At 53.3% G+C, this 23,066-nt stretch overlaps 1 protein-coding gene across 1 annotated transcript in view; it reads right to left on the bottom strand.

The window, feature by feature from the left end:
- WNT3 (Wnt family member 3) overlaps positions 1 to 20,453 on the bottom strand; it is a 54,622-nt gene extending 34,169 nt beyond the window's left edge. Inside the window, exon 1 of the mRNA XM_010389040.2 lies at positions 20,217 to 20,453. Coding sequence (XP_010387342.1) covers positions 20,217 to 20,296 — 80 coding nt within the window. The 5' untranslated portion in view covers positions 20,297 to 20,453. The remainder of the gene's footprint in view (positions 1 to 20,216) is intronic.
- Positions 20,454 to 23,066: the final 2,613 nt, after the last annotated feature.

Below are 23,066 nucleotides of genomic sequence, written 5' to 3'. Positions count from 1 at the left end.
CTAAAGGTTGGATGCACATAGTGACTGCCAACCCTGGATCAGCCTGCATCCCACCCAGGCCTCCAACACTTCCAGCCACATTTACTCACTGTGCTTATCAGGGCTTACACAGTCAGTGCCTCAACCATTAACTAGGGTGATATTAAACCTACACAGACCACTCCTTGGAACCCCCATAAAAACCCCTGATAGGCCAGGCGCAGTGGCTCATGCCTGTAATCCCAGCACTTTGGGAGGCCGAGGCGGGTGGATCACAAGGTCAGGAGATCGAGACCATCCTGGCTAACATGGTGAAACCCCGTCTCTACTAAAAATACAAAAAATTAGCCAGGCATGGTGGTGCGCGCCTGCAGTCCCAGCTACTCAGGAGGCTGAGACAGGAGAATCGCTTGAACCCAGGAGGCGGAGGTTGCAGTGAGTCAAGATCACACCACTGCACTCCAGCCTGGCAACAGAGCGAGACTCCAAAAAAAAAAAAAAAAAAAAAGTCCCATGATAACTAACCACATTTAATTCACCCTTCCCCTTCCTGAGAACTGGAGGCCTTTGTGAGTATTCTGGCCGAACAGGACACGAGAACACAAGGTCATGCCAAAGTCTGCATTGCCTTTTGTCCACCAAATCACAGACTTCTGCCACATGCCTCCCCACCTGCTTCTTTCTTCAGATAGGCTTACTGGTTGGGACAAACCAGTGTAAAGTGTGTGGGATTCCCTGAAGCCAGTCTTTTCTGTTTTGGAAGGAATTCAGATCTTTCTGCTCTAAAGAAGTCTGGCCTGGGATAGAATATTTTTATAACCCTGCTACATTAGATGACCTGTAGAACATCCTTAATTGCTCACCTTCATCTCAGTTTCTATTATTTCTACTTTTTTTTTTTTTTTGAGATGGAGTCTTGCTCTGCTGCCCAGGCTGTAGTGCAGTGGCGTGATCTTGGCTAACTGCAACCTCCGCCTCCCAGGTTCAAGCAATTCTCCCATCTCAGCCTCCTGAGTAGCTGGGATTACAGGTGCCCGCCACCATGCCTGGCTAATTTTTGTATTTTTAGTAGAGACAGCGTTTCACTATGTTGGTCAGGCTGGTCTTGAACTCCTGACCTCAAATTATCTGTCTGCCTTGGCCTCCCAAAATGTAGGGATTACAGGCATGAACCACTGCGCCTGGCCAGTTTCTGTCTATTATTTCATTTCAACCTCACAACTACCTTGAGATCATATTTTTTATCCCCATTGTACAGAGGAAAACACCAAGACTCAGATTTTTAAAAAACCACCCAAAGCAAAGTTCTAGAGCTATGAAGTGGACATCTGGGATTTACACCACAGGTGCTTCTGTCACATAGCCTACCCTCTTTCTGGAGTGCTATGTTGCCTCCCCTCAGCAAGGGTAGATGCCCACAGCTGGACTTCCTGGGAGATCACAGAGCGAGGGGAGTGCTCTCCCAGAGAGTGGGGACCAGCTGAGCCTGGACTACAACCTGCTTGGGAAGGAGTCTGATTCCTGGGCCAAGTGCTAACAGAATTCTTATTTATTTATTTATTTATTTATTGGAGATGGAGTCTCGCTCTGTCGCCCAGGCTGCAGTGCAGTGGCACGATCTCGGCTCACTGCAACCTCTGCCTCCCAGGTTCAAGTGATTCTCCTGCCTTAGCCTCCCGAGTAGCTGGGATTACAGGTGCCCGCCACCACACCCAGCTCATTTTGTATTTTTAGTAGAGATGGGATTTTGCTGTGTTGGCCAGGCTGGTCTCAAACTCCTGACCTCAGGTGATTTTTTTGTATTTTTAGTAGAGATGGGGTTTCACCATGTTGGTCAGGCTGATCTCGAACTCCTGACCTCAGGTGATCCACCTGCCTCGGCCTCCCAAAGTGCTGTGATTACAGGTGTGAGCCACCACGCCCAGCCAAGATTAGAGGGTTGGACTTTCAACGCCAACCCCAACCCCATCCTTCGGGAAGGGGAGAGGGGACCTCAGGTGATCCGCCCACCTTGGCCTCCCAAAGTGCTGGGATTACAAGTGTGAGCCACCGTGTCTGGTCTAATAACAGAATTCCTAACCATGCTCCTGCAACAATCAGGATGATGTGTGAGGCTCGCTAGTGATGCAGAGGCCTACAGAGCAGAATCCCTGCCCTCAGGGGCTGACTCTTGCACTTGGAAGACAAGACAGATGCACATGAAGAGGTATCTGAGAATACAGGAAAATACACAACAAGTAGCAGCTGGTCTTCCTGGCAGAGCATCACAGAGGCAATGAGAATCTAGCTGGAGCAGGGAGACAAGAGTCTGGGACTAGCAGGACTCTCAACAGTGTCCTTTCATCCCACAACCTGTCTTTGAGGATCCGCTGTGTGCCCTGTGCTATGTTTGGTGGTGTGGGTTGAAAGATGATGGAGACCTGGTCCTGCCCACAGGTGACTTACAGTCTAGTCCATGAAATAGATGTGCTCAGAAGGGGCTTTGCTGGGGCCGCGGTGCTGAGGGAAGGCTGCACAGAGGAAGTGATGCCTGAACTATGATTTCAAGACTGAACAGGGGTTTGTAGTCATCCCAAGAGAAGGCAGGCGGTAGCGCAGAGGCACGGAGAAGTGAGATGCTCAGAAGAACAACGTAGACCGTAACACGAAATTAATGTCAGAAAAATGTGTGGCTAACTCACTGAGTACACACCTGACCCTGTGCTAGTCTCACATGTGTTATATCCTTTCATCCTCACAATAGCCCTCATTATCCCCATTTTACAGAGAGAAAACCGAGGCTCGGAGAGGTTAAGTCCACCCAGATAAAAAGGCAGAACCATCTAGAGTCCAGGACTGCTGTACCCAGGCCCATGTGCTTACCCATGTTGGGGCTGGGAGAGGAGCGGGTGTAGGGCGGCAGGGGCCAGGCTGAGGAGTGTACAACAACACAGTCATATCTGCTGCTGCTGCACTCCTAATTAGACTGTTTAAAAATGACCAAAGTGGCCGGGCACAGTGGCTCACGCCTGTAATCCCAGCACTTTGGGAGGCTGAGGTAGGCACATCACCTGAGGTCAGGAGCTGGAGACCAGCCTGGCCAACATGGGAAAGCCCGTCTCTACTAAAAATACAAAAATTAGTCGGGCATGGTGGCGGGCGCCTGTAATTCCAGCTACTTGGGAGGCTGAGGCAGGAGAATCACTTGAACCTGGGAGGCGGAGGCTGCAGTGAGCCGTGATTGTGCCATTGCACTGCAGTCTGGGCAACAGAGTGAGACTCCATCTTTTTTTTTTTTTTTTTTTTTGAGACGGAGTCTCGCTCTGTCTCCCGGGCTGGAGTGCAGTGGCCGGATCTCAGCTCACTGCAAGCTCTGCCTCCAGGGTTTATGCCATTCTCCTGCCTCAGCCTCCCGAGTAGCTGGGACTACAGGCGCCTGCCACCTCGCCCGGCTAGTTTTTTGTATTTTTAGTAGAGACGGGGTTTCACCGTGTTAGCCAGGATGGTCTCGATCTCCTGACCTCGTGATCCGCCCGTCTCGGCCTCCCAAAGTGCTGGGATTACAGGCTTGAGCCACCGTGCCCGGCCGAGACTCCATCTTGAAAAACAAATTAAATTAAATTAAATTAAATTAAGACTGACTAAACTGATCAGAAAAGAAGATCCTTTGAGGCTGAGAAAGGTTAAAACATGGTCCAAGTTTAACAAAAAGGGACTTGGAGGTAAGTGACCACAGCTGTGAGGGAGGGCAGTGTCAGTGTGGGTCTGCCGAGGGAGGCATGGAGATGATGCAGCCACACTAGAGGAGGCAAGCCTTCTTCCCGATGCTGTGCCAGTTCGACCCTGGTGGAACCATTTCCCCGCCAAGCCCTGGGGACTCACTGCAGCATTGATCCTGCCTGGAGTGAGACCACTCAATGAAGCCTCATCCACCATGTGCCAAGTATTGAAAGTTTCATGCCAGGTTCACAAACTGTTAAAGGTAAGATATTCTATCCAGCTCATTAAGCTGTACACTGACAAGTTGTGTGCTCGCCTGTACGCATGTTTGTGATATTGCAAAATATATATTTGGTCTTCGACCTAGTTTCCCAGCGTACAACTCCTAAAATCCTTAGAATCTCCAAAGTGATGTCTTTTTGTATGCTAATGAGCTGACGGAGAGCTGGCAGCCCCTAGGGAGCTTCAGGATGGGGGCTGGTTACCCCAAAATACCCAGGCAGGATTAAAGGGTTGGACTTTCTTTTCTTTTCTTTCTTTCTTTTTTTTTTAACGGAGTTTGACTCTGTCTCCCTGGCTGGAGTGTAGTGTTGTGATCTCAGCTCACTGCAACTTCCGCCTCCTGGATTCAAGTGATTCTGCTGCCTCAGCCTCCCCAGTAACTGGGATTACAGGTGCCTGCCACCACGCCCAGCTAATTTTTTTGTATTTTTAGTAGAGATGGGGTTTCACCATGTTGGTCAGGCTGATCTCGAACTCCTGACCTCAGGTGATCCACCTGCCTTGGCCTCCCAAAGTGCTGCGATTACAGGTGTGAGCCACCATGCCCAGCCAAGATTAGAGGGTTGGACTTTCAACCCCAACCCCAACCCCATCCTTCGGGAAGGGGAGAGGGGCTGAAGTTTAAGTTGATCCCTAGTGGCCAATAGTTTAATCAATAAAACCTATGGAATGAAGCCCCCACACAAACCCAAAAGGACAGGGTTCAAGTGCTTCCGGATAGTTGAACACGTGGAGGTTCCTGGAAGGTGGTGTGCCTGGGGAAGGCATGGAAGCTCAGTACAGCTTTTCCCATACCTCGCCCTATGCACCTCTTCATCTGTATCCTTTGTAATATCCTTTATAACAAACCAGTAAACGTGTGTTCCTGTGTTCTTCGAGCCACTCTAGCAAATTAATGGAACCCAAGGAGGGAGTCATGGGAACTCTGATTTATAGCAGGTCAGTCAGGAGCACATGTAAAGCAGCCTGGGGCGTGGGATTGACACTGGAAGTGGGGGGCTGTCCTGGGGACTAAGACCTCAACCTATGGGATGAGATACTATGTCCAGGTGGAGAGTGTCAGAATTGAATTGGATTGGAGGACGCTGACTGACGTCGGCCACAGAATTGATGGCTTACTTGGTGTGTGCACGCATTTGGTCACAGAAGTCTTCTGTACTGATTATTGCAGGGTGAAAGCAGAGGAAAGACAGTTTTCATCTTTTCCTATACTTTCATTAAAAAGTTAATCATTCAGCCAGGCACAGTGGCTCACACCTGTAATCCCAGCACTTTGGGAGGCCCAGGCAGGTGGATCACCTGAGCTCAGGAGTTTGAGACCAGCCTTGCCAACATGGCAAAACCTTGTCTCTACTAAAAATACAAAACTTAGCCAGGTGTGGCGGCACACGCCTGTGATTCCAGCTACTCAGGAGGCTGAGGCAGGATAATTGCTTGAACCTGGGAGGCGAGGTTATAGTGAGCCGAGATCAGGTCACTGCAATCCAGCCTGGGCAACAGTGGAAGACTATGTTTAAAAAAAAAAAAAAAAAAGTTAAACAATCATTCTATCCTCCTATCTTGGCAAAAACCGTATTTGCCACCTAGAGGACTAGATTGTCCCATAAAGTTCACACTAGACAGTGGTGACCTGGGAGATCCAGCCCCGAGCCTGCAGCCTGCCCATCCCTTCTGCATCCCACACTGGACGCCCCAGCCACACCCTCAAACTCCAGCCACAGTCCTTGCAAATAAATCTCCCTGGACCAGCCCTTCGCCACCAGTAGTGCAGCCTGCCCTGGCAGGATGAGCCCCAGGCAGAGGCCTGCAGGGCCCGGAAGCAGGCTCACTGCTGTCTGGGCCAGAAATCCCAGGAGCCTAAATTCTCATGATGCGGCTGAAGAGGGTGGGCACGGGCTGTAGGTGGGCATTTCTCCCTGAGGACCCAGCATGCCTTCTCCTTTCAGGTAAAGTGTGTTTTCCCTTATGTCCTGGCTGTGAGGAAACTCAGGGGAAGCTCCATCCTTAAAGCTCCATCCTTGCACCCGCATTGACCTTGACTTGCATATTTGTCTTCTCCTTGATCCTTGATCCGACTCTTCTGTTTTTGTTATTTATTTTTATTTTTTGAGATGGAGTCTCACTCTGTTGCCCAGGCTGGAGTGCAGTGGTGTGATCTCGGCTCACTGCAATTTCCACCTCCTGAGTTCAAGCAATTCTCCTGCCTCAGCCTCCTGAGTAGCTGGGATTATAGGCATGCATCACTATGCCCGGCTAATTTTTGTATTTTTAGTAGAAACGGGGTTTCACCATGTTGGCCAGGCTGATCTTGAACTCCTGACCTCAAGTGATCTGCCAGCCTCGGCCTCCCAAAGTGCTGGGATTACAGGCGCAAGCCACCGCAACTAGCCTGTTTTTATTTTGTTATTTAATTTGATGTGTTTTCCGTCATAAGCCTCTTGAGGGCAGTCATGCTGGATTCCAGACTCCCTGCCCTATGGGGAAGGGAAACGCTGTAAGACGCCAGAGGGAAGCCTCTAAATCAGAGAACTGGGGGCAGGCCTCCTCTTTCCCTGATTTAAAGGCAATCATGTGGCTATAGGACTTGCAGGAAGTTGTAGAAAAGCAGGTGAGAGATCAGAAGAGGGAGAACAAGTAGTTAAAGGTGAGTAGAGGATGGGTTGCCTGGAAGAAATTGTTCTAGAGAAGGAATGAGAGGTGAAGCCAGCTGGACTTCCTGGGTCAACTGGGAACTTGGAGAACTTTTCTTACAAGAGGTTTGCAAAATGCACCAGTCAGTACTCTGTAAGAACGCACGAATCAGTGCTCTGTGGCTAGCTAGAGGTTTGTAAAATGGACCAATCAGCACTCTGTAAAATGGACCAATCAGCAGGACACGGGGGAGGGCGGACAAAAAGGGAATAAAAGCTGCACCCCACCCCGCCCCCCAGCAGCAGCAACCCGCTTGTGTCTCCTTCCGTGCTGTGGAAGTTTTGTTCTTCGGCTCTTCACAATAACTCTTGCTGTTGCTCACCCTTGGGGTCCTTAAGAGCTGTAAGACTCACTGCCAGACCACGAACCCACCGGAAGGAACCAACTCCAGACAGGAAAATTCAGAGATGAGACAAACCCTGGTCCTCAACTGCAAACTGGAACCATAACCCTGGAATCCCAGCACTTTGGGTGATTGAGGCAGGAGGATTGTTTGAGCCCAGGAGTTCAAGCAAAAGTAATGTAAGGAGATGCCATCTCTCCAAAAAAAAAAAAAAAAAAAAAAAAAGGCCAGGCCCCGTGGCTCACGCCTGTAATCCCAGCACTTTGGGAGGTCGAGGTGGGCGGGTCACCTGAGGTCAGGAGTTCAGGACCAGCCTGGCCAACATGGTGAAACCCCATTTCTATTACAAATACAAAAATTAGCCAGGCGTGGTGGCAGGCGCCTATAATCCCAGCTACGTGGGAGGCTGAGGCAGGAGAATCGTTTGAACCTGGGAGGTAGAGGTCGCAGTGAGCCAAGATCTTGCCATTGCACTCCAGACTGGGCGATAAGAGTGAAAACTCTGTCTCAAAAATAAATAAAAATTAAAATTAAAAAAATTAGCCACATACAGTGTTTGCCTGTAGTCTTAGCGATTTGGCAAGCTAAGGCAGGAGGATCGCTTGACCCCAGGAGGTTGAGGCTACAATGGGCTGTGATTGTATCACTGTACTCCAGCCTGGGCAACAGAGCAAGATGCTGTCTCAAACCAAACCAAACTGAAACTTGACAGTGAAATTCACCTCCCCAGGAAGAAAACCTGGGTCTGGATTAAGGAAAGACTGAAGCCAGATCTAAGGAGGAACTTCCTGGCTGTGGTGTGGTGTCACTGAAGGGCCTGGCTTTAGGCAGTTTGTCTCTTGTTCAGTGCTCTGGGGTTTACCAACCATGGAGCCTTGGGCAACAGAATGGTGCCTCAGGGCCTCAGTTTCTCATCTGTAGAATGGGGATAACTAGAGTCTCTGCCTCCTGGAGTTGTCGGGAGGATGAGCTAATGTGTGTGCTTTGTTTCCTCAATGTATGTGATACCTGGGACGTCATAAGCAAGGAATTACTAGCTGCCACTGGAGCCTGCCCACTTGCTTCTGAGCTCCTTACAGCTCCCGGTTGGGTCCCGTAAGTCTCAGTTTTCTTTTTTTCTTTCTTTTTTTTTTTTTTTTTTGAGACGGAGTTTCACTTTTATTGCCCAGGCTGGAGTGCAATGGCCAGATCTCAGCTCACCGCAACTTCTGCCTCTCGGTTGAAGCGATTTTCCTGTCTCAGCCTTTGCAGTAGCTGGGATTACAGGCACGTGCCATCACGTCCGGCTAATTTTGTATTTTTAGTAGAGATGGGGTTTCTCCATGTTGGCCAGGCTGGTCTCGAACTCCCGACCTCAGGTAATCCACCCGCCTTGACTTCCCAAAGTGCTGGGATTACAGGCATGAGCCATCGTGCCCAGCTGAGCCTCAGTTTTCTCACAGGTAACTTGGGGATGAAGAGGCTGCTTTCCTGAGGCTGCTTTAGCTTCCAGGACAGTGCAGAGGTCACAGACTCCATCCTTACTGGTAGCAGAGAAAGGCTCCGGAATCCCCTAGAGAAGCTTCAGTTAAGATGGAGGACCGCCCAGCCTGAGGCTAGACATTCTCTCCCCTGAAGTCAGGGGCTAGGTGGGGTGATGTGCAGATGTGCTGCCCAAGGGCAGAAGCGGAGGGGAGGGGAGAGCCAGTCTGAGTTGTGAGGACACTCGCTGGATGAATGGGGAGATCCCTAGCCAGTCACTCCCCTCTGCTTCTCCTTGGGGTTCCATCTGCAGAGTGGGGCTTGGCCCTCATGAAGGCTGCTGGGGACAGGAGCAGCTCCATTGGAGAGAGGGTGGGTGCCACCTGGGCACTCTGTCACCTGTGGAAAGGTGGCAATAGCACTGTGGGCTTTCAAGGCAAGGGAGGGTGGGAGGAACCAGACGTGAAGGGAGCCAGGGGAAGGGGTGGACACAGTCACTGGCCAGGAACAAGAGACAGTCCCTAGAGGAAGATTAGGAACCAACCTTAGCTTTAGAATGGAGAAGATCATGAAGGAAAGAAAAGAGGCGACTTCTCTGAAGACAAGATTTTTGTAGACTTGGGGAAAAAGCTGACAGTAAAGAAACAGCAAGAAGGCTGGGCATGGTGGCTCACGCCTGTCATCCTAGCACTTTGGGAGGCCGAGGCAGGTGGATCACTTGAGGTCAGGAGTTTGATACCATCCTGACCAACATGGTGAAACCCTATCTCTACTGAAAATACAAAATTAGCTGGGCGTGGTGGCGCGTGCCTGTAATCCCAGGTACTTGGGAGGCTGAGGCAGAATTGCTTGAACCCAGGAGATGGAGTTTGCAGTAAGTCAAGGTCACACTACTGCACTCCAGCCTGGGCAACAAGAGCAAAACTCTGTCTCTAAATAAATAAGTAAATAGAAAAAAAAGAAACAGAAGTGGACTGGAATTCTCACAACTCAAAACTATCCAGTCAGGATCAACGCCCTCCCAGAGCAATGTTATTTTGCTTTTTAATTCACATGTGCCTTGCTTCCTTCCAGAAAGGATTTGAAGAGGTAGAAGCAAATGTGTATCCTAAAGACAAGTTTTTATTGAGGATCCACTATGCCCAGGCCAGGTACAAAGACCCCAACATGCCTGCCCTCAAGAGGCTGATGACGGAAAATACATCAGATTCAATAACAAAATGAAAACAGAAGAGCAGGGTCAGGGTCAAGGTCCACATGGGTGCAAGGATGCGGCTTCAGGTGGACCTCTACGTTTTCTCACATCCAGGACATAAAGGGAAGCGTGCTTTATCAGAAAGGAGAAAGCATGCTGGCTCCTCGGGGAGAAATAAAGCTGAAGGTCGAATTGTAAAAGTGAAATGAACAATTGGCTGTGTCAGAGATACCAACACAAGAATTGGACTAGGGCAAGAAAGAAGATCCTGCCCGGCTGCTTTCTGGCACTTATATGATGGAGACCAGATGCAAAGCAGCAAAAAGGACTAAGTAGAAGGAAAGAGCTTAGTGCTGGAAGGAATCTGAGAGGTCATTTACGCTATCCTTTCGGTTTCACAGATGAGGAAACTGAGGCCCTGGAGGCAGTGATTTGATCAAGGTCGCCTCTTACCCATCCCAGGGGCAACAAAATGCTCACATGGCCACTGCTGTCAGCAACTGTGCAGTCCCAGCTTAAGGACAGTCTGAAGACTTGTGGAAAGGTGGCCAGTGAGGAGGGCACATCCCCAAATAAGAGACTTCCCAGACGTTCACAAATAGTATCTATAAGCCCAAAGTATCAGCCTTTGAGTGGAAGGTCAAGTGTAAACTTGCCTCAAAACCATCCTTTGGGGAACAAGTAGAATATGAACAAGCAAGTTTTTACACCAGTAACAAGTCCACAACTGAGCTTGAATGGCAGGTAGAAGGAAAAGGGGCTTTAGGTCCACCAGGATGTGGGCTCAGGGCTTCCCACGCCATGGCCAGGCTGCACTATGGGACTCCCTATCGACAAACTGGCAAGAATTAGATTCAGATAGATCATGGTGTCTGTGTGGGGACCAGCACATAGCACACAGTCAACAGACATATTAACCTGTTCCTGGAGAGAGAAACAACTTGCGCCAATTGCAATCTTAAAATTAACGACGTAGACACTTAAGCATCGTGTGAGCTGGTGAGCGTGGAGGGGGAAATAGTACACGAATAGGAAACGTTTGCAAATGGAACTGGGATTTAAAAACATAGAAAAAAGAAACCCAGGGGAATTGACACTGTGGAGAAAAGGCTCATCTCCGCTTCTGGGACAGCAGCCTGCTCTGGTCGAGGGGCCCATCCATCTTGGGAGACCCTCTAAGGACCCTTCATAGTTCAGGGCTACATGACCTAAGCCAAGTGGGGTCCAAGCTGAACAGTGCAGAGCAGACTGACCCCTGGTCAACAGGCCCTGGGTTGGGCTGCCTTTTAAAGTCAGAGAGAGGAGGTGGAAGTATTTCAACGAACAAGCAAAAAGGTGAGTACTCCAGTTGAAGAGGGATGTTGGGGGGAGGTTTGTGAAAGGTACAACTGCGCAGGTGGACAGAAGCGAAGTCATAGGGAGCCTCAGTGCCAGATAGGAAGAGGGGAGCCATGGGAGGTTTTAGAGCAGGGGAGTGGCACCCTCAGCAATCCACCTTGTGAAGATGATTGGTGGGAGCTGGAGAGGAGGCGGGATGCCTGCTCACTCATGGCACAAGCCCCTATTTGCATTACTAATACGATTGGTTTTCCTTGCTGGCCCAGCTGGCTCTGGCAGATAAGTGGGACTCTGTGCCCAGGGGCAGGTTTCCCAGAAAGGTCTTCCAGACAGACCTGGGTGCTTGGGTCCTTTTGCTCCCATCCCCCTCCCCAACACACATGTACACACACTCAGTCCTCCCAGTTTTTCCAGCCTAGCTGGAGGGAAAGGCTTGTGTCTGTCTCCTAGTTTGCTAGGCCTTACCCAGGCCATTAGGATTCCCTGATGACTACAGGCCTCAGCAGAGCCCCTTCCAGCTGGCGGCCCTTTGCCCTTGCCCCCCTCACCTCCACCTACATCTTCCCATGTGTCCCTGGTTGGAAATCTCACTCTGGGTCTGGCCGGTGGTTTTTGCATTTTTTTGCATTAGGCCAGGAGGATAACCAAGCCCCATGCTCTGAGCTGTGAACCTGGACATGCCCCGTGACCAGTTGGCCTCAGACCTGAGGCCTCTATGCCCTCTCCCGGGGGCTCTCCATTGAGCATCAGGACCCCTACAGGAAGGAACTGAGGACTCCGCTGTCCAGCCCTGCTTCTTCCTCTGCTAGAAATAGCAACTCCTCAAGCTCAGAGGCTCAGGGTTCATTCTTTGCACTGTCTGAGCAGGGTCTAGCTCTTATTCCTCTTTTTTTTTTTTTTTTTTTTTTTTGAGACATGTCTTGTTGCCCAGGCTGGAGTGCAGTGGTGCAATCTCGGCTCACTGCAACCTCCGCCTCCCAGGTTCAATCAATTCTCCTGTCTCAGCCTCCCGAGTAGCTGGGATTACAGGCGCCCACCACCACGCCCAGCTAATTTTTTGTATTTTTAGTAGAGACGGGGGTTTCACCACGTTGGCCAGGCTAGTCTCGAACTCCTGACCTCAGGTGATCCACCCCCATCAGCCTCCTAAAGTGCTGGGATTATGGCCACCACACCCAGCCTTCTTATTCCTCTTTTCTAGGACTCACAATGATAGTTAACTTCTCTAGAAAGAACCTGACACTTCCCAAAGTGCTTTCACAAAGATTATTCCACCTGAAGTTCTTCATGGCCCTGCAGCAGGCAGGGCAGGTGGTTGTGTTATTATCATCATCCAATTTGCAGATGAGAAAACTGAAGGGGGGAGGAGACTCATCGACGGTATCACAGCTCTTTGTGTGTAGAGTTTAGGGCTCTGCACCCCCCACCCTTCCCTGAGATCAGCTTTCAGTGACTACCCTCTCTACCAGGCACAGATGGTTCAAATAGCTGGGCCACCTGAACGTGGAACACAGCCTGCAGGACTGCAATCTCGGAGCTAGAAGTCCTTGGCCAGCAGCTTACCCAACTCTCCTATTTATTGAGACTCAGAACAGTTAAGGGAGTTGCCTAATATCAAGATGGTGGCAGAGCCAGGTCTCAGGTGCCCTAACTCCCTGCCTGGAAGCTGACCACCTCCTCACACTGGCCCCTCTCACCCCAGAGCTCGCTCTGGCGTCTCCTTCATTCCCTAGATGTATGGGTGTGCCTGACATTTCTGGAATTCACTCCACACACATAATGAGGCCATTTTGAGAAGGCCCGCCTCAGGGGGAACCAGAGAGCTGTCTAGTGTCCCCATCCTGACCCCTGCCAACTCCTCCCGGCTGTACAAGCCAGGCTGCAAACAGATAAATCGACACTACCGGCTTCAGCAACCCTACCCCCTGCTCGCCCTACACCTTTCCAGCCTTAAGAACTAGCAGTGAGGGATTTGGGATTCACCACTGCCATGCAGGGAACGAAGCGGCCTTAGGTGTCATCAGGCGGGTTGCTGCATGGGTCAGTATTAATATGGGAAATGCTGATGTCAGCTTAGCAGGTATGGAAACAGAACAGGGGCTCCTATCAATGGCGTGGAAGTGATTGTAGCTGCACCCAGTGGCATTGGTGTGACTCTCTGAGATATTACTTTGACATGAGGGTATGGGGCCGTGCCTGCTGGCAGAACCATTGTGCACCTGGGGTAGCCGCTCTGCTCACGAGAGATAGGCTGCCTAACGCTGAAGAACCCGGTTGCAGCCTCTGAGCGCAGGACCTTCTCTCCAGCCCCCGTGGCCCACTGAGACCCGAGCGACAGAAAAGGAGCAAACGGGCAGGCAGGCCCTCCCAGGCAGCAGCAGGACAGGATGCCCGAAGGAGAGTGTGGAGTTGCCACCCAAAAGATTCTAGAAACTCTGGTCGGGTGCGGTGGCTCACACCTGTAATCCCAGCACTTTGGGAAGCCGAGGCAGGTGGATTACCTGAGGTCAGGAGTTCGAGACCAGTCTGGCCAACGTGCTGAAATCACCGTCTCTACTAAAAAATACAAAAATTAGCCAGGCATTGTGGTGCACACCTGTAATCCCAGCTACTTGGGAGGCGGAGGCAGGAGAATCGCTTGAACTCGGGAGGCAGAGGTTGCAGTGAGCCAAGGTTGTGCCACTGCACTCCAGCCTGGGCAACAGAGCAAGACTCTGTCTCAAAAAAAAGAAACTCAAGAAACTCAACTCTGCCCAGGTGCCTTAGCTATTACCCTGCCCAGAAGCAGGGAGGAGACCCAGTGTTCCTTCCCAGAAGGCCCATTTTCTAGCACGTCACCATCCAGTCTCTCTTGGAGAAGTCCTGGGCGATGGGATCCGGCCTCCTCCCTCTTTTCCCACCTTCTCCACTCCCAGAAGCTATTCCTGCACTCCTGGCATAGCCTCTCATTGAGAGCAGGAATTCCCTCTCTGGCAGCAGGATAAAGAAGGACCCTGCTTGGAGCTGGGACAGCCAAAGGGACAGGGCCTGGACGGGAAGGAGGTAAAAGTCTGGCCCCTGCTGCCCCCGGCCCACATACCTCCACCCCCTTACCCCCGCCCCAAGAATGTAATTAAGCAGCAGCTTCTGCCAGGAGCCAAGCTTTCTGCCTTCCGACTATAAATCACCTTCTGAATCATCTCTCAGCTCCTAGAGAAGGAACTTCTGCTCAGGCTGCTCCAGGCGGCCCTGGTGCCACTCCCCCTGGGAAGCCTGCCTCCCCCACCCCTCCTGTGCCCAGCCCCCTGGCTCTAGGTCCTAGCAAGAGTCTGGCAGACTCTGGGGGTCGGGGAAGGATTAGGGGACACTCCAGTAACCTTCTCTACCCTGCCCTCCCCTTCCTGGGCAGGCAAAGAGCTGCAGTGGGGTTAGCCTGGCCCAGTGCCCTCAACTTAAGAATAAAGCTACAGCACTGTGGGGCAAACAGGCAAAAAGAAGAAAAGGGGAAAACAGAGCCAGGTGTGGCAAATCTGGGAGGGCTTCTTGGAAGAGGCAAGTTTGGCTTCAGGGCTTCAGTGAGCCAATAGCTTGCAGATAGGAGGTGAAAACAGCTAACATCGATATATTTCCTGTATGCAAGGTATCATTCTAAGAAGTATTCACTCAATCATTTTTGAAACCCTATGAAATAGAGGCAATCATTATACTCATTTTACAGATGAGGAAACTGAGGCTTGTAGAGGTTAACTTGCCCTAGGTTACCCAGGTAGTACATGAAAAAGCCAGATGTGAATGCAGACGGCCTGGCTCCAGAGGAGTGGGAGTGTTTGAGGCGAGGTTTGGAAGTGCAAGCAGGTTGGTTTGGCGGGAGTGGGGCAGCCAGCTCTTTGGGATTTAGGTCAGATGGAGTCACAAAAAGAAAGGGGTGGACTGTCTAATACAGGCCCGGAATGTGTGCAGTGGAGTGTCATGCTTCACAGCAATGAGCCCAGAACCTGTCATAGCCCTGTGACTCTGAGAGGCAGAAGGGACCCCTCCATATGGTTGAGGAAAATGAAGCCCAGAAGGAGGCAGGGACTTGAATGAAGCCCAGAGAAGGGAAGGGACTCATCCTAGGCCACAGGGTCCATTAGTATTAAACTTGGAATTCAGACCTAGGTCTCTCCAACACCCCACTCTAACCATTTTCCAGCATACAAGATAACATGGATGTACAGATGTAACTCAGGATGGCTCTAACCTTTGCAGGGGGTGTGGGTGGGGCTAGGCATTCCTCCTACCTGTATTAGGAATGAGGGGTGGAGGATGTCTTGCCCTCCTTGGCAGCTGGAGAAGGTTTCTGTGGCTCACATCAAGGTGGGTGGAAAAGGTTCTGCTCAACTCCTGGCTCATGACGTTCTGAGACCAAAAAAATCTTCCTTTTTCCCACTTCTTTTTCCCTTGAAGGGTCTGTTAGCTGCATCCTCCTGTGAGATAAGTCACCTTTCCTGTGCCATCCCCTGGCTTCTTGTCTCCTGCCCAGACCAAGGAGAGACTTCTTCCAATTCTACATCTGCCCAAGTACCATTCATGTTTATTAGCATTAAGTTCTGTAGTGAATAGGATGAGAGATGCTTGCTGGACTGAGTCCATTCTTTGGAGATTGCTAACCAGAGCCCTCTCTGCCTCAGTTTCTCCACCTTTGTCAGTGACTGAGCATGTACCCAGATGCCAGAGTGTGGGCTCTGGTAGGGCTTGGCTGGGTTTGCCACTGGTGAAGCTGCAGCAAGTACCTCCTAAAGAACTTGGCACCAAAGTCCAGCTCCTGCCTCTTTTGACCTCCCCAAAGGTCTTCCCACCAGGCCAGGATTAATTGCAGGGCAGACATCACAGACCCAAGCCCTCAGGTTCCCTGGGGTGGAGGTGGGGGTGATACTCAGACTCCACCCATCACTCACCTCTTGGCCCCAGAGCTGTTGACAAAATGCTCTGAGAGTCTAGAACTTTCCTGAGAGCGTCCCCTTCCCCCATGCCGTCCCCACACATATTAAAGCAGGTTCTTCTAAGGACATAACTCAGCTCAGGCTCTTGGTATTATTATAACGTTTGACCTGTTTTTTTCTTTTTAAGCAAAATGTGATCCTATCAGAAGAATACCAACAGATCAGCCACCAATTTTGCTCCCTCTGGACTCCGAAGCCCCACCCATGATGGGGGCGGGGTGAGCAGGGGGGCTGTTAACTCACTTCCAAGAGACCTGGACTAATTTCCCCACCATATCCCCCCAGGGAAAGGTCTGCCCTGGAAGGGAGACCACCCGGTTAAAGCCTGGCCATCCGATCTGGTATCTGCCCATCTGTCTGTCTGTCTGTCTGTGGGATCAACAGCCTCCAGCTAGCTGAGCTACTCACCAGCCCCAGCCAGCCCAGCCCCAGTGAGCTGTAATTCCTGCCTGTTACAAGTGTTAACACCTGGCCTGGGGCCTTCCTCCCCCGCAGTCTCCAGGTGCCTCCCTGAGCCCAGCCCACTGACCCCCGCGGGGTTTGACTGAACATGTTCACAGGCCTCTGAAAGGCGGGTGGAGGTGGGAGTGGGTGGGAGAGGCAGCAGGACATGTGACAAATGGGGAAACTGAGGTAGGTCCTAGGCAGGTGCTCGAGTGGAAGGATGGGTCCCAGGATGACTAGAACTCAGGTATCCTATTTCCCAGCTCACTGCCCTTGTCCTCTGCAAAACACTTTCACCCAAGCTGTGAGGCAGGGCAGTCCGGGGACCCCTGGGTGAAGTGTAAGGAAGCAGACCCAGATGGGTGGCCACTGGTCCTCAGTCACACAGCGGCAGGGTGAGCTCCTGATCTCCAGCAGGCCCCTCCATCTACGCATCCACTGCTGGAATGTAGCAGGTGCTGGGCTAGGCCCTAATAACATAGGTTCATCCCCCCACCCCACGCCCCCCCAAGAAGGAGAAGAAAGACAAGTTTCTCCAGCAGGAGCTAACTGGGACTGACAAGGGGAATTTGAGAAATCAGTGCTGCTGTTTCCTGTCCCGCCTCTGTCACTACCTGGAGAACATTTCTTCCTCCCAAGGATGTCAGTCTGAGGCCCCTTAGAGCTGTCCCTTCTGGTCAACCTTCTCTCAGGACTGGGGTCTGAGCAGTGCGGGCTCAGGGTGTTGTGCTTGAGGGTCCGCATGGACAGAAATCCCAGCTACATGACTTCCCCTGTAAATCCTTCCTGGGGAATGAGTGAGCTGGGTGGTCCAAAGAGGGCAGGCTAAGATGGGCTTAGATGCTCAGTGCTGGAATCTGACTACTTGGCGGGGGCTAGGTTGGGGAGTGGGGGCAGAAATGGGCTCAGGAAGCAGAGGCCCATCTACCCTACAGCCCCAGCCCTAGCCCTGAGAAGGTGACTCACCCTCCACCCCAGCTCCAAGACTAAAGGAAAACAACCTCAGAGAGAAGGGCCAGTGACTCTAGCGCCTGGACAGACAGGACAAGCTGGTGTCAAGGAAGCCTCTGCCCCTGCCTCTCTAGCGTGCCATCCCTGGCCAGCTGTGCCCCCGAAGCCACCTTGTGAGACTTTTGCTTCCTGTTGGACGTTCCCTCCGGGCCCATGGCTGCCCACCACACACCCAAGCTCAGGTGTCATTCATACCCACAGGTAGATGTCTGCAAACATGTTCACAGCCACACAGCCCCGGGCCCAGCACCTGGGGACAGGATCACAGGCAGACTCAGACACAGCCCTCACACAGCTATGGGCTTGAGTATCGCTCCCCTCCTTACAAGCACAATCAGGTCATGGCCATGAGCACTGATATTCACGCACAAAGACATCTGTGGGGCTTTCCCCACACTGTCATGAAGGCATGCGCGCGGACGTATAGACACACACACACACACACTCACTCACATGTCCAGTCATGAACACAGTCAAGCCCAGCGTCACAAGCAGACACAGGCTCTGACCTTTACATGGGCAAAGATACTTCTAGACTTCTCTCTGTCTCTCACACACGTACATACACACATCACAGCGTCAGCCACTTGCTAACACTTGTGTGCAGAGACACAGCACAACCTGTCATGGGCCATGGATTCCCCAACACACCCACACGATTTCACATCCACAGTAGCCCAGTTGCAGGCACAAACACTTTTGCACATAGAGACACACTAGTGTATAGAAAACACCTCTCGGGGTCATAGACCCAGAACACATACACACACACAACACACACACACACACACACACACACACACACACACACATCTCTCTCCTCGGCTTAGACAAAGCAGCATTCCTGTCCCCCACCAAATTCCCAAACAAGCCATGTGTCTAGCATTACGTTAGGGCCAATATCTTGACCTTCCAGGTTTCCCCAGTGTTTCCTCCTATTGGGCAGCCCCTATCCAGATGGTCCCCAAGACACCATTTAACACCAGAATCTCCACCAACTGGAAGAGTGCCCTCTTCTAGCTCATAGGGCTGGAGAGCCTGGTCTCTCTTCCTCAGTCCCTGCCACCTATGGGCTGCCAAGCCTTTCCTTCCTACCCTCCCCCAACCCACCAGAGTCTCTGCGAAGGCAAGGCAAAAAACGGCATGGCCTTGGCCAGAGAATGGGAAGAGGGTCAGGAATGGCCGGGTGAGGCTAGACGGGTGTCGGCAGCAGTCTTTCCCTAGACTGGCCAAACCTCCTTCCTGAGGTCCCTGGCTGCCCTGGCCACTCCATAGGCTTCTTTATGTGCTGGAAGCCTCAGGTTAGCCCAGCCCCACGGAAAAGTGTGGGTTGGGCAGAAGAAAGACTTCCCCTTGGCTGGCTGTCCTGGGAGCAACTCCTAGTACCCTCTAAACAGAGACCCTTGGCCATGTCCCCACCCTCTCTCCCAGGGGCCCCAAACACCCAGACACAAATGCTACCACCCCCAAACAACTGGAAGACTCGGGGTGTGGCCCCCAACTCTCGCTGTCTCTGCTCCTCCTACCCTAGGCTCTGGGTTGGTGAAAGGCAGGGAGTCTGGGGACCTGCAGGCAGTACCGCACCATGGTGGCACTTCTCTCTGACTTTCACCCCGGGGGCCACAGCCCATTTCTCACTCACAGATCCTAAATTCTTCCTCCTCACCTCCCACCCCCAGGCCGAGGCTCTCCTGCATCCAGGAGGGGAAGATTCTTTAATTAAAGTTTTCCGGAATGCAGGGGGCTGGAGACTGGGGAGAGGCGGGGTGTAATTTAGAGAACTGGTTTCAGTGTCTTCCCCTCTGGCCCCTGGGACCTGCGGAGGGTGGGAGAGCGGCGATGGGGCCTCTCGGAAAACAAGGGGACTCTTGGAGCTGGGGCTCCCAAAGGGATGTTTATTCCTCACCCCGGCCCCCCAGACATGCACAGCCCCCCAAGCACTGCGCCCGGCTTCCCAGCCTTATTTACTAAAATGTCTTTTGTATCTGCATTTCTCAGGGACGGAATTCTCCTTTCCCTCTCCCTTTCTCCTCGGTCCTCGGTTTTCCAAAAGGAACAAATGTGACATGGAGAATTGGATTTTTGGTCAAAGAATAACAAGCCTACCCCTCCCAGACAACCCATTTTCAAGGAACCCCCCTTTTGCCAGGGTGGCCAAGCAAGAAATGAATAAAATCCGAATTCAATGGCATCCCAGATCAGCAAATACCATATTCACTTCAGAGGCTCAAGATGAATCTAGAGCAGTGGGGAGAATCTGATGAAATACCCCCCACCCACTCCCCTGCCCCGGGAGGAGCCCTGAAGCCTTTGGGGTCTGAAATAGGAAGGCAAAGGGGGGTTATTGTGGGGGAATCTCTTGATGGAGGCGCCAGCAGAGGTGGGGTGGCAGTGAAGGAACAGGATGGTTTTGCCCATGAAGACCCCAAAATGGAGAAGAGGAGTGGCTGGGCCCCAGGGACAGTGCTGGATTTCCAGAAACCCAACTGCAAGCAAATGGGGGGTCTTCGGGGGCCTCTAGATTGGGACGGGCAGAGGGTTAGGATCTAAGAATAAGAAACCTTCTGAGATGGGAAAGTCCTCCAGCCCCTGCAGCGGGGAGCAGGGAAAATGGTGATTATCAGAGGAGCCAGGAGTTGGATTCTGAAGGCGACACCAGCAGAAAATCCAGGAGGGGTGGGTGGGTGGGGGGCTGGAGGGAGGCGAGGAGAGGAGCCCCAGCCCTGCCGCGGCCCACCCCCAGCCGGCGCCCCCACCTTCCCCGGACGCGGCGGAGAAACCGGGCCGCGGGCAGACAAGAGGCGAGTCTTACCACCAAATTGGGTAGCCAGCGAGGACCCTGGTGCCACCGAGCAGGAGGCCGAGGAGCAGCCCGAGCAGGTGGGGCTCCATTAGAAGCGGCGCCGAGGAGGAAGTTTGCCCGCGACCATGAAGAGGGGGAGCGACGCCCCCAATAGTTGGAACAAAGTCCACTTGAGATTGGAAATGACTTTCGGGCTTGTCAGAAGCGCACCTCCACCCGCAGCCGCCCCCCTCCCGAGCCCAGCGCGGAGCAGCCGGGTTTGAGGATGTCAGCGAGCAGCCAATCAGCGCCCGCGGCCTAAGGTAAGAGATGAGTCTGTAGTTCAGCCTGTCAATCACGCGCCCCTCCCGCCCGGCCCACAACTCGGGCTCCGGGAAGGGCATCGCCCAGCAAACTTGGGCAAAGCCCGCGCCCCGGACGCCGCGGGGCTTCGGGAGGATGCGGTGGGCCGGACCCTCTGCTACCGCCGCGGCCCCCCGCTGGCCAGGGTTAGGGCGCCGGGGTTCTGAACCAGGTGTTCACGTGGCGAGGGCTTGGCGTGGGCATGAACGGGTGGCTCCTCTGCTGGCGGGGACCGTGACCCGTTGGGACGTGGGCCCGCGAGGAATCGAGGGTAGAAAGCACAGGGATGTTTCCAGAAGCCCCTCTCGGGCAGGCCAGGATCAGGGGGTGGGGGAACGCACCCCCTCCCAGCTTCCAGCCTCCAGAGTCCGCCTGCCCGCCGGCCTCTAGTCGTGGCCGCGGGAGGTCGCTTCCCGGGTGTCCGAGGAACGTGCGGAAAAGTCCGCTGAGGCTCGAAGGTCTGGCTGCGGGCGGCGCCGGGGGACGGAGCCGAGTGTCATTTGAGTCTTTTGTCAGGGATCAGATCGGTATCGGGACCTCCTGCTGCCTTTGCATTTCCTGCAACTGACACCAGCGGCCAGTCGCATTTCCTGCTCTCAGAGTCGGGTCACTTTCTCCTCCTTGAGGGGTTCAGGCCCGACCTCTGGCCAGGGTCGGAGGTATGACCCACAGCTTCACTGGAATTCTTAGTTGGACCATCAGGGACCGGTGAAACGCGCAGCTCTGGCCGAGGGCGGCCCAGGTCCTTGGAGGACCTTGCTGCCCTCCGGAGCGCCCCTCACTGCCTGACTGTCCCGCCTGAGGCCCCGGTTCTACTGATAGGGAGCTCCAGACTGGGGTTTGACGATAAAGGCTCTAGCGCTGTGCGGACACCAAATGCTTCCAGATACCCACCCCTCCCCACAGGAAAGGAGTCCTTCCAGGCCCCCTCGGGGCTTGCTTCCTCTCCTCTCCCTCTCCAGAGCGAGGAATTCGGTCTCAGCCCTGGGTGGTATTGACATCGTGGTCAGGTTTTGGGGACTCACGCCCGGTCACCTGGGTGCCTTCCCCTAGGCCCCCTCCCAGACCACCTGAGGCACCAGGGCTCTGCGCAGCCCGCGTCTGGGGTGAAGGAAGAACTGCCGGTGGGGAGCGGGGACCGCTGTGTAGGGAACCGTGGCAGAAAGAGCAGAGAATGAGCCGACCCGAGTCCCACAGAGGCCTGGAACGGCGGGCGTTCCACCAGGTGGGGGCCACAGCTGGAGGAAGTCTCACGCCAGGAGGCCATTCCTGGCCTTTGATCTGAGCGCCCGTACCCACAGCTCGAACCTGCTGCCTCTTCTGGTCGCCGAGCCCTCTCCGCACGCGGCTGCTGCCGGCACAGGGAGCGCGGGGAAATGGCCCCGGGGGCACCAAGGGTCGGGAGAGCCGCCTGGGCTTGTCACGGCTTCTGCTGCGTTCCTAGCCCAGTGCTGGACTGGAGGGAGTGGGAGGGGTGGTTGAAAGAGAGGAGGGAAGGGGAGGAAAAGGAGAGACCGAGAGGAGGAGGAGAGAGAGAGGGGCTCAGAGATGAGAGAGATGCTGAGACAGAAACCAAGAAAAGGGTGGCGGGAGAGGCTGAGCCACCAGCCTGAGGAAGAAAGGGGCAGGGGTGAGGCGGAGAGGACCAAGGATCTGCAAGGCGAAGACAAATCGTGAACCTGCCCAGGAGTGGTGAACCTGGTGGGGGCTGAAGAGATGGGGATCCCTAGAGATGCTCCTCATGGCTGGGCTGATTCTGGGGCACCCTGTTTCTGATTCACCTGGAAAGGGGGTTGCCATTGTCATGAATGCAGAGCCTCAGGAACAAGGCTCTGGGAGTGGAGAGCTTTCCACATACATCCCTCTTGGATGGAGGCCTGCTAGTTCCTACCTGGAGTCCTGTCCCACCCACAGGGCTCCCAGGTGGCTTTCTAATCAGAGCTGCCTGCTGGAGTCCTGCCCAAGTGCTGGGGAGTTCCAGAGCCCCATGACAGTGGTGCTGAGAGCTGGAGAGGGCTACCTTCCCTGGCCAGTCAGACACCACTGTGGATGCAGTGTGGTGGGGCGACAGGGCCTGGACTTGATGGCCTCTTGGGGTCATTGCTGGGCCGCAAGACTCCACAGGTGCCAATGCTGTGAGGTGGGGGCAAAAGATCCGGGGCTGTCGGTGGGGGTGTGTGTTGGCTGAGATATGCCCAGCCAGCATCCTGGGTGCTGTGAACAAGACAATCATTCCCTGAGGGGCCCTGTGTAGCTGAATGCCTCCTCCAGGCAGCCTGGAGCACTCAGAGCCCCAGGTCATGTGCATCAGGTGGGAAACAAGTGGGTTGTAGGGTGGAATCCAGGAGCTGGCCATGTGCACCTGGGAAGTGACAGAGGAGAGGACTGGAGCCTACCAGTGGCCCTGCGAGGTGCCCTAGAGAATGGAGGTGTGTGTGGGCATTTCCCCCACTTGAAAGCTCCTCAGAGGAGAGGAGTCTGAGCCCTTTCCTTTTCGCCAGGTGTCCTTCCTTCAAC

Source organism: Rhinopithecus roxellana, chromosome 19 (genome assembly GCF_007565055.1).
Source record: "Rhinopithecus roxellana isolate Shanxi Qingling chromosome 19, ASM756505v1, whole genome shotgun sequence".
In the NCBI taxonomy this organism is placed as follows: Eukaryota; Metazoa; Chordata; class Mammalia; order Primates; family Cercopithecidae; genus Rhinopithecus; species Rhinopithecus roxellana.
Note: the sequence above shows the minus strand (reverse complement) of the source record. Positions and strands in the feature narration are given on the sequence as shown.